This window comes from Octopus bimaculoides, chromosome 2 (genome assembly GCF_001194135.2).
Source record: "Octopus bimaculoides isolate UCB-OBI-ISO-001 chromosome 2, ASM119413v2, whole genome shotgun sequence".
Classification (NCBI taxonomy): Eukaryota; Metazoa; Mollusca; class Cephalopoda; order Octopoda; family Octopodidae; genus Octopus; species Octopus bimaculoides.
In genome coordinates, this window is record NC_068982.1 from 16,797,198 (window position 1) to 16,808,657 (window position 11,460).

General features: G+C 36.7%; 1 protein-coding gene across 9 annotated transcripts in view; it reads left to right on the top strand.

Moving 5' to 3' along the window:
• Positions 1 to 10,976, top strand: part of LOC106884205 (uncharacterized) — a 22,790-nt gene extending 11,814 nt beyond the window's left edge. The window contains exons 3-6 of one of the 9 annotated variants that reach the window (XR_008266543.1): positions 715 to 910; positions 3,468 to 3,578; positions 4,501 to 4,626; positions 10,544 to 10,976. Coding sequence is in view for 2 of the 9 variants with exons in the window: in XM_014935453.2 (XP_014790939.1) it covers positions 3,468 to 3,578; positions 5,085 to 5,237 (264 nt within the window). In the remaining 7 variants the exon portion in view is untranslated. Of the gene's footprint in view, positions 1 to 714; positions 911 to 3,467; positions 3,579 to 4,500; positions 4,627 to 5,084; positions 7,381 to 10,543 lie in introns of those variants that run through there. The other 8 variants (XR_008266544.1, XR_008266542.1, XR_008266545.1 and 5 more) reach the window with 8 other exon arrangements.
• Positions 10,977 to 11,460: the final 484 nt, after the last annotated feature.

Genomic DNA, 11,460 nt, shown 5'->3' on the forward strand with positions numbered 1-11,460 from the left:
TGTCAATCTACTTCATTTTGGTTAATATAGAATCCTTTCTATATTAACCAAAATGAAGTAGATTGACAAATTTATTTTTTGAACCAGTTGAAGACACACGAGATGTCGAAATATCGTTCACCAGATAACAAATGGCACTCTTCTTTTAATTTTGACTTATTATTATTATTATTATTATTATTATTATTATTATTATTATTATTATCATCATCATTATTATCATTATTAATATTATTATTATTATTATTATTATTATTATTATTATTATTATTATTATTATTATCATCATCATTATTTAGTGAGAAAGCAGCGCATACCAACAAAGTGACACTGGGGTAAAATATACGTTGCCTACTATACACATTATGACTACCCATCTGATAAGGGTACACCAGATACCTGCATCACGACATGGTGATCTCATATCGAGATTAACAGCGCATGACTTTGCAGGTGGAGCCCAGTTAGAATTTTCTTCAGGTCGAGTAGCCCATCCCGCTCAAAAAGTCCCTAAATAATGATCGTTTAAGGAGGTTGAACAAAACACCCATGTTTCCAAAGCTGACTTATCCAAACCCCAGAGAATTCCTCTCAACACATGGCTATGATACTCCCTCATTATTATCATTATTATTGTTGTATTTGTTGTTGTTGTTGTTGTTGTTGTTGTTTTGATTCTCGCTGTTCTATTTGCGGTTGTTCTTTACTTGAAAGCAGGCAACAACAAATCACCAAAGGTTTCTTGTAGTGCCTTCTCCTGTGACTCACTGTGACAATACTCTCCTTAGAATGCGAGCTGTACGCAACAATGCTGTCTTCTGCATCACTTCGAGCCTGACAGCAGCACCAATATTCTTAATATGCATTTCAAAGCTCTTGGAAACTGCTCCTAATGCACCAGTTACCACCGGTATCACCATTACTTTACTCATACCCCATAACTTTCCTATCCCGTCCTGCGATGGCTGGTATTTCTCACTCTTTTCTGTTTCCTTACATGTCACCTTCGAATCGTTTGGTATTGCAATATCTATTATATTTGCTTCTGTTTCATCTTTAATATTATTATTATTATTATTATTATCATTATTATTATTATTATTATTATTATTAGTAGTAGTAGTAGTAGTAGTAGTAGTAGTAGTAGTAGTAGTAGTAGTAGTAGTAGTAGTAGACAAGACGAAGAGCGTGATGCAATTGCAATAGATATTTTATTGGTTGGATGAATATTTCGACAACAAGTCTGTCTTTGTCGAATTCAAAATAAGTAGTGATAAAAATTAAAAATTATAGAAATTTAAACGTAAAGTTTGAACGAGAGCAACCAGCGTCCATACGTTGATGGAATGACATCATCAGTTTTTAAGTTACAATTTTATAACAGGCGAAAAGAAAAAGACAGAAAAAAAGAAAACAGAAAAAAGAGGAAAGAAAAAAAGAGAAAAAAGAATATTTAAACAGTTTTGTATAAATTTGAGGATATTTTCCTGTCATCTTATTCATTCCTCCAGGGCATGATGTTAATAACCCGTAAACATATTTCTCCTCATGCATTTTGAGAAGTGAAAGTGAAGCAAATTCAAAATATTTTCTGAGAATATGCACTCTCAAGTCTTTTTCAAAATTGCAGCCGTTTGAAGCAAAATGTTCGGCAAGTTCTGTCGAACTACTGTTATTGTGCCTGACGTCATATCTGTGCCTGACGTCATATCTGTGCCTGACGTCATATTTGTGCCTGACGTCATATCTGTGCCTGACGTCATATCTGTGCCCATCTGTGAAATATCTATCGTTCATCCAGTGAAATATCTATCGTTCATCCAGTGAAATATTTATCGTTCATCCAGTGAAATATCTATTGCAATCGCATCGCACTCTTCGTCTCGTCTGTTTACCTTTGTGAAAAGTTACATCAATCCTTTTAAAATATTATTATTATTATTATTATTAATATTAATATTATTATTATTATTATTATTATTAGATTTTTTTAATTTTTATTATTGTTGTTGTTGATGATGATGATGATGATGAAGTTGTTATTCTGAAAGACTTGGATAATTTCAATTACCGGTTATTCTTTACTTGAAAGCAGGCAATAACAAATCACCAAAGGTTTCAAGTAGTGCCTTTTCTTGTGACTCAAAGAGACAATACTCTCCTTAGAATGCGAGCTGTACACGATAATACTGTCTTCTGTTTTATTATTATTATTATTATTATTATTATTATTATTATTATTATTATTATTATTATTATTATTATTATTATTTATTGCCTTTGCACCACTTCTAACGCTGGAGATGTACTACAGTGTCAGTTGTTCACTACCAGTGAACTAAGGTAGCACCTCTTATTTTTCGAGCACCTTCCGGAGTATTCGAGCGGTTCCAAGCAGTGTTGTTTTCTGCAAGTGCTCCACCCTTATTGCAGCCCCTAGTTATTCCACGTACTTCTCAAGATTTTTGCTCACTGTTCCCAGGGCTCCGACAATTATTGGTCCTACTGCTACCTTTTTCATCGACCACAACTGCTTAACGTCCCATGCTAACCTGTCATATCTCTCGACTTTTCTTTCTTCCATCTGGGCATACTATATCTATGATCCAGCATAGTTTGTTTTCTTTCTTAATTAAGACTATGTCCGGCTTCCTATTCTCAATCTCATGGTCGCACTGAATCATAAAATTCCATAGGATTTTTGCATTTCTATTTTCGACAATACCTTCCATTAAACTTTCATTACTTATTTTCAAAAAAACCTCGTTTCTTTAGCCACATTTCGTTTCTCAGTCGCTGCTTGCATCACCGCCTCATCCCTAAAAGTTTGTGGTAGTACCAAACTTTTGCTCTGTCAAGTCCGTACTTGTTGCAAGCCTGGCTATATTGTCGTGACGTTTCTTATATTCCTTCTGGGCTAGTGGCGTACATTGGCTGGTAATATGCCATACGGTTTCACCGTTTTGTCCACAGATCATTATTATTATTATTATTATTATTATTATTATTATTGTTATTATTATTGTTGTTGTTGTTGTTGTTGTTGTTGTTATTCACTGTAAGGCCATGAACTAGCAGAATCGTTGGCATGACAGGCGAAATTCTTAGCGTCGTTTCATGCCCCTTTACGTTCTAAGTTCAAATTACGCCGGAGTCGACTTTGTCTTTCATCTTTTCGGGGTTGATAAAATGCGTACCGTTAGTCCTGGGGTCGATATAATCGACTACCCAGTTCTTCAACTTTCAAGTGTTGTGCCTATAGTAGAAAGTATTATTACTCGTTGTCATTACATCGTATCTGTCGTCGTCATCATCATCATCATCATCATCTTCTCTATTTTCATCCTTTTCCAATTTATCACCAGCAGCATCTGTAGCAGCAGCATTATCATCAGCATCGTCATCATGAATGTCGTCATAACCATCCTAAATGATTATGTTATGTTTTTGGTATCTCTCCTTTTCAGAGACAAAACTACGAATCACAACACGTTAAAAGTAAGATGAGCGAGGCAATTTGTGTCACATTGTTCTGCTTTTTTCCAACAGGACTTGCTGCGATTTTTTTTGCATATAGAGTAAGTATTTTTTATCCAATCATGGGTGTGTGGTAAGAAGTTTGCTTCCCAACTACAAAGCTCCGAGTTCAGTTCTGCTGCACCTTTCTCAAGTGTATACATACACCATTATTTATATAGTGGTGTGTCTGGTATGAGTACTAAGTTATGTGGTGTGCAGGTGTGGGCTGGAAGAGAAAGGCATGTGACTGTGAAAAGTGCGTGGGAATCTATGGGGATTGGTGTTAGATGAAGAGAAGTGGTGAATTGCCACATTAAGGAGCAAAGGAATGGAGGAAGAGGATTAATTCTTGTTCGCGACGAAGGCAGGAGCCTAGATGGCTCCTGTGCAGAGAATTCGAACGCAGAGAGATGTTGCAGAGAATGACCGGTGGAGCGGAATTGGTGTGAGACCGGAGTGTCATTGCCGAGTCTGGATGACACTCTATACCTTGTGTATGTGTGTTCGATACTGTTTATATCTCTTGAGTTGCTTTTAGTTCATATTTGATTATATATATGTGTTTTGTGTGTGTTTGTATGTGTGTGCGTGTGTGTTTCTGTGTGTGTATGTATGAGGGGATACCCGTAAGTAAAATTGTTCCATTAAGTCTAACAATAATCACTCCAAGTATTTCAGCCACAACAGTCTTTTTCCACTCATCTCTTATATCTTTGCCAACTTACCATGTCTTTATAAATAAGGTTTCTATTCATTCAGTGTACATATAATAGCTCTAACACCAAAGTAGCAACGGGCTTTGGTAAAATATCTACTTTTATAAGAACAATGTTTATGAAACTGATAAATGATATCAGTTCATCACCACAACCACACCTACACTACAAAATTATTACTAGAATTTATAGTCAAATCAGCATCTCCTCATCCATTCGTTTATTAAGAACAAATTATATTATTCATCTATTTGCTCTTGTTAAGGCGGTGAGCTGGCAGAATCGGTAGCAAGCTGGGAAAAAGGTTTAGCGGTATTTCGTCTGCTGTTACGTTTTGAGTTTAAATTCCGCCGAGGTCGACTTTGCTTTTCATCCTTTCGAGAAAGATTATGTAAGTACCAGATACGCACTGGGATCGATGTATTCGACTTAATCCCTTTGTCTGTCCTTGTTTGTCCTCTCTATGTTTAGCTACCTGCGGACAATAATGAAACAGATGAATAATATCAGTTCACCACATCCGCACTACAAAAATATTAGTAGAATTTATAATCACACCAGCATCTTTTCATTCACTCCTTTATTTAGAACAAACTATATTGTTCATCTAGCTGTTGTTGCTAAGTCGGTGAGCTGGCAGAATCGATAACACGCTGAGAAAAATGTTTAGCGTTACTTCGTCGGTTTTAAAGTTCTGAGTTCAAAATCGACCGAAGTCAACGCTGCCTTTCAACTTTTTGGGGTCGATAAGTACCAGTTGTTGGTCTTGTGCCAATATTTGAAACTAACGTATTTGTTGTTGAGTTCTATTTACAAGTTCTAAATAAAAACTTTCATTTTCTCTTCTAGGCGAAGGCATTGTACTATAGTGGTGATTCAGCTGCTGGAGTGAAAGCAAACATTATTGCTGGATATTTCATCTGTATATCAGTGTTCGGTGGTTTACTCTCTGTTATCGGTGTACTTCTTGTACGCTTTGTTATTGGTGATGCATGGAGTTGACATATACAAATTTCATATAAAACGAAGAGTGTTTACTTTTTTTTTTATTCATGTTTAATTTAAATCATATAAAATATTCTCAGTAAAAAATCTTTAAATATATTGAGAAATCAGCACGACAGATTATATATTTCATACTAAATCATATATTTCAAATATTAAACAATGATATATTCTGATCGATGAACTCTACAGCCCCAACTTGAATGCAGGAACTAAGAAAGGAGTAAAATTATGACAGAGATATTCCTGAACCACATGTACCATTCCTTACATCCAATTTAATCATCCGTGAAAGCATTGGGTGATGTTGCATTTTGGTTTTACTTGAATATTCTTTATCATTATCTCTGTAACTAGCAACATAAATGTTAAAAGAACAAAATTGTTAAACACTTCCCTGGTTTTTCGAAATGTTTCCTTAAAGACAGTTATTTATTTGAGTGTTAAATATTCATCTCACTCAGTTTAACAGAAATGAGACACCAGATACACAAAAATAGACTGTTACACATTGATAAATGTTGCTATACATGTCAACACAAGATTCTAGATAATGGTACATAGAAGTGGCAAGCTGCGAGCTGGCAGAAACGTTAGCGCGCCGGGTGAAATGCTTAGCGGTATTTCGCCTGCCACTGCGTTCTGAGTTCAAATTCCGCCGAGGTCGACTTTTCCTTTCATCCTTTCGGGGTCGATAAATTAAGTACCAGTTACGCACTGGGGTCGATATAATCGACTTAATCCGTTTGTCTGTCCTTGTTTGTCCCCTCTGTGTGTAGCCCCTTGTGGGTAGTAAAGAAATAGGTATTTCGTCTGACGTTACATTCTGAGTTCAAATTCCGCCGAGGTCGACTTTGCCTTTCATCCTTTCGAGGTCGATAAATAAAGTACCAGTTACGCACTGGGGTCGATGTAATCGACTTAATCCCTTTGTCTGTCCTTGTTTCCCTCCCCACCCCATGTTTAGCCCCTTGTGTGCAATAAAGAAATAAGAAGTGGCAAAAATTGAAAACTACATTCAAATTTTGACCACATATGTGAAGGAATATTTCTTCTAGCTTTCATTGATAAATATTTTGGTTAGTATTGGTTTAAATACTTCTTGTCATGTCAAACAATGGGAAGTGAGAGTTCACAACAAACATACGAATGGCATTTTGCAAACAAGAAAGTAAATCTCCAACGCACTAAGGCTGTAGGGATAACAGCAAAAAAGATTGAATATCTTGCCCATATAAAACGGGAAAAAAAGAAAACGTTGCCAGTTGGCGGCTACTGCACGCGAACCCCTCAGATACCATCTATGGACTGTACCCCTACGGTAAACGGCCCCCGAGTGACAGGCAGCGATAGATTTAAAGCTAAATTACAGATATTCCAATGCGATAACATTTTATAAACAAACTTTGCAAGTGTTCGATGTGGTTGGTATTTTATAAAAATGAAAATAATGATTTTTTTGTACTTCAATGATTTTATTTCCAATATGCGCATTGAATTTGTCTGTCTTTATATTCTGGGTTTAATTTCCGCCGAGGTCGACTTTGCCTTTCATCCTTTCGGAGACGATAAATTAAGTACCATTGGCATATTAGGGTCGATCTCATCGACTGGCCCCATCCCGGAAAAATTTCGGGCCTTGTGCCTAGATTAGAAAATAATATGCGTGTTGAATTTTAGCAGGAGTGGCTGTGTGGTCAGAAGCTTGCTTCCAAACTACATTGTTCCGGGTTCACTCCCACTGCGTGGCACTTTGGGCGAGTGTCTTCTGCTATTGCTTCGGGCCGACCGAAGCCTTGTGAGTGGTTTTGGTAGACGGAAATTGAAAGAAATCCGTAGTAAATATTGTGTGTGTGTGTGGGGGGGGGTGTACTTGGGTGTCTGTATTTGTCCGCCCACCATCGCTACACAATCGATGTTGGTGTGTTTACCATCCCGTTACTTAGCAGATCGGCAAAAGAGACCGATAGCATCAGTATTAGGCTGGAGTCAATTTGTTCGACTAAAGGTGATGATCCAGCATGGCTCCAGTCAAATGAATGAAACAAATAAAAGAGTAAAAAAAAGTGAAAGAATATGTAATTGTCTTTAGAACAATATCTGAAAGTAATTTCCGTTAATAAAATTCCATGTAACAAAATGATAGTTGTTTAATCTTTGTAAACGCATCAATAAATCAACTTGTATATTCCACGACGAACGGCAGCAGCAGCAACACCACCAGTAACTTTGATAATCATTTCTACTAGAGGCACAAGGCTTGAAATTTGGCGGGGTGGGGACTAGTCGATTACATAGACCCCAATGTTTCACTAGTACTTAATTTGTCGACTCCAAAAGGATGAAAAGCAAAGTCGACCTCGCCAGAATTTGAACTCAGAACGTAGCAGCAGACGAAATACCGCCAGGCATTTCGCCCGGTGTGCTAAAGACTCTGCCAGCTCGCCGCCCTGGGGCAACTGTAATAACAACAATACTACTGCTGCTGCTGCTGATCCTTTTACTAATACTACTACTGCTGCTGCTGTTGTTGCTGCTACTGCGTTTCAAAGATTCACGTAGGAAGGCATTTACAAGAAACGTGGGCAGATGTAGACTTCCTCACCCAAGCCTGACCAAACAGCACCACCCAAGTACAATTCTTAAAGGAAACACATGCAGCAAATCATTCTTCTGACCTCTGTAGTAGTGAAGAATGTATCCTCATTCCCACTTATCTGAAAAAACAGAGAGCGAGGGTGAATATATCTTGTGTGTCACAAGATATATTCACTGGTCATCTGGTGAGTGGTGGTGCGCGGAGATCAGGATGTGAGTGAATTTCTCCCGTACGTTATGAAATCTAGCCAGGAGAATGATTCGGAACAGGACTTAAAGTTTTATTAGACGAATCTAGGACATCTGGAAGAGACCTTGAACTAATACAGCTCATAAACAAGGCAGACCTTCACGTCACGGTGGAGTGAAGAAGACCACAATTCACATATATTATGATGCCAACCACCCGAGAGCCTTCTGCCCGCAATAGAAAGTGAAAGTAGAATTACAATCCCAACAACAGCATGCAACCATGATATTAGCAATAGTAATAGCAACAGCAACATCAAGAACAAATGTGTTTATGAATGTGTGTATCCGTAACCTCTTTAAGGGCTTGGGTATAATTCCTGATATAGAGAGATGCAGGAGATAAGTAGGTAGGTGTATGTGTGACCGCTGCTTGTGAAGTGTGCGCGCGAGAGTATAGTCTAATATGCATGAGTGAATGTGTATATCCGTTGTTATGTGCTTGAATGTATGAGTGTTTGTTTATGTGAGTGCACTCCAGCATATGTGTGCATACCTGCGTGTGAGTGCAGTATGGTGGGGTTTTTTAATAAGCAAGCGTCTGTGTGTAATTTAGCGTTTGCATTTGTGTTATTATTAAGGGCAAAATGACCCTCCCAAAATAACAAATTTGATTCGACACACGAGTTCACATTAAGAATTTTGCAAACCAAATACAAGAGCAAAGTATGTATATGTGTGTATATGTGTAAGTGTGCGTGCGTGCGTGTGTGTGTGTGTGTGTGTGTGTGTGTGTGTGGTACATATCCTGTGTGCAAGTCGAGTTACTTTTAAAGCTGCACATAGAATGTCATAAACCAGCTTTCTTCCCGTATACTTGTTAAGTAACTTCTATACAGAGTGGCATAACTAGATATGAGATACATCGCAAATGTAGGAGAGATAAGGATAAACACAAGTTTATATTGTGGTTTCTATGTACATTTCACCATTATTGTTGTTTGAAACACAGAAATAACCGTCCCAAGTGCGATTAGATGTTGGAAAACGATCATCATAGTTATATGTAGCTTAATATTCCCCGATGACCCATTGTTGTTGAACATCTAGAATGCACTTGGAACACCTATTGCCGGGCTCCAAACCAGCATAATGTTGAAATATGTGTACGAATCATATTGTATTAATACTGACTCAATAATTTCGTATTTATACACAAACACACGTATACCAACACACACGTATACCAACACACACGTATACCAGCACACACGTATACCAACACACACGTATACCAACACACACTCACACGCGCGCACGAGCACACTTTCACACAGATATGTTTTAGATACAATACGGAAACAACTTACATGTACATTAGTTCGTACAATAAATATACATGAATACGTATAGAAAAAAAAATATTTGACGTTATTCTGCATATATGTCTTGTGCTTGAAACAGCGATTTCCGTACAGAAAGGAGGGAAAGTTTTGCTGCTCATTACTAATTCGTGAGAAATGTTTACTTCGTAAAGAAAGAAACATGGAAGAAAGGTTGGGAGTGAGAGGTATTAGCTACTTGTATGGGCAATGAAATGAGTAATACACGCTCATTTGACCCAATTGTCAATGGATATTTTACATAATGATATGGCATTTAACAGTATGTAATTATATTTCGCCAACAAAAACAATATTTACTTTAGAAATGCTCACACCGACACATACAAAAAAACACACAAATGCATACGCATATGTATATATGTATATATGTATATATATATATATATATATATATATATATATACATATATATATGCTTGTGATTGTGTATGTGTATGCACACTCACACCTACTCCAACTTACACACATAGCATGCATGTTTTTAAATATAGAATTTTCGTTGTCAAAATATATTTACAGATTGTATCCTAAATATTAGGCCTTTTCGTTACAATTAACTTCATTTCTCCTTCCTAACAAACAATCTACTGCCAAGCTGGTGCCTTGTAAACAAACATTCACTCTTGACTTACTTCACCTCAAAAACATTAGACTTGCTTAGTCCAACTAACTTCAGTGAAACTTCTGGAAAATCTCGGATCTTCAACACTAATGTAATACAAAGGAGGTTTATTTTTTTTATCTTATTCTTATTTATTTATTACTACTTTTTAGGTTTCCTAAACTCCTCACAATTACAGATCAGTTACACGGGTGTTTCTCAAACGAGAGCCATTCGTACCCTCACAAAATACGGTCTCACACATGATACGTGAAGAAAAATGGCGTATTACAGACACACCTGTGAAGTATACAACATCAACTGCTAAACTTACGACCACTTTTTTATAATGTTATTTAACTTTTCGCGCTAGTTTCGACAGTGTAAATGTTGTACATGATATTAATTTTATATTCTTAGTTTTCATTTCTTACTCCGTTGAAACTGGACTTGCTAAGTTAACTACTAATGAAAAATTCCAATCGTCTTGATAATCTTTTCTACTCTAGGCACAAAGTGAGGGTACCAGTCGATTAGATCAACCCCAGTACGCAACCGGTACTTACTTTATCGACCCCGAAAAGATGAAAGGAAAAGTCAACCTCGGCGGAATTTGAACTCAGAACGTAAAGAAAGACGAAATACTGCTGAGCATTTCGTCCGGCGTGCTAGCGTTTTTGCCAGCGTGCGGCGTCTTGCAATCGTCTTAATAATGTCAAGGTGAATATTTTGTTACTTGCACAGATTAGGCGCTGTTAAAAACCTCACATATTTAGGTCAGCTACAAAGCTATCGCTGACTAAGAGTAACAATCCTTTAATTTTGTTACTCAATAGTTTAGTATGTTAAGGCTGTTGTATGTTTCTATTTTACGAAGTGTTGTCAAAATGTATCGACCTTGTATTTTTTTTTTTTGTACAAAATAAAGATCTTTGTGGTTTTCGTCACTGTTTACAATTATCTTTAAACAAATTTGTTTAATGTATCATAGAGATGTAATTCTTGACGCTGAATCCGAATTTGTTATTCATTTATTCCAGAAAAATTTTGCAAAAGTGTTACAGGTGTTCAAAGTTTGATAATTTTCACAATTTTCAGTCAATCAGAAAACCACGTTCGCTGCCTCTTCCATCACTAGGGGCGGTTTGGACATCGGCATGTCACAATATTAAGCTAGTTACAGTAAACTGAAAAGCATGAAAACATTCGCGAGCAAATTAAATACTTAAAAGCTACGAACGAACCAACAGGTGTTGCTAGAAGTAACAGTCAAACCATTAAAATATACACGAGAAAAGTAAACAGTAAAAATAGTGAAAATCATTCGCGAGTAAATTAAATATTTAAAAGGTACATTTATACTCACATTTATACCAACTATATCCAGATTATAAAACTCACATTTAAACCAACTATATCCAGATTT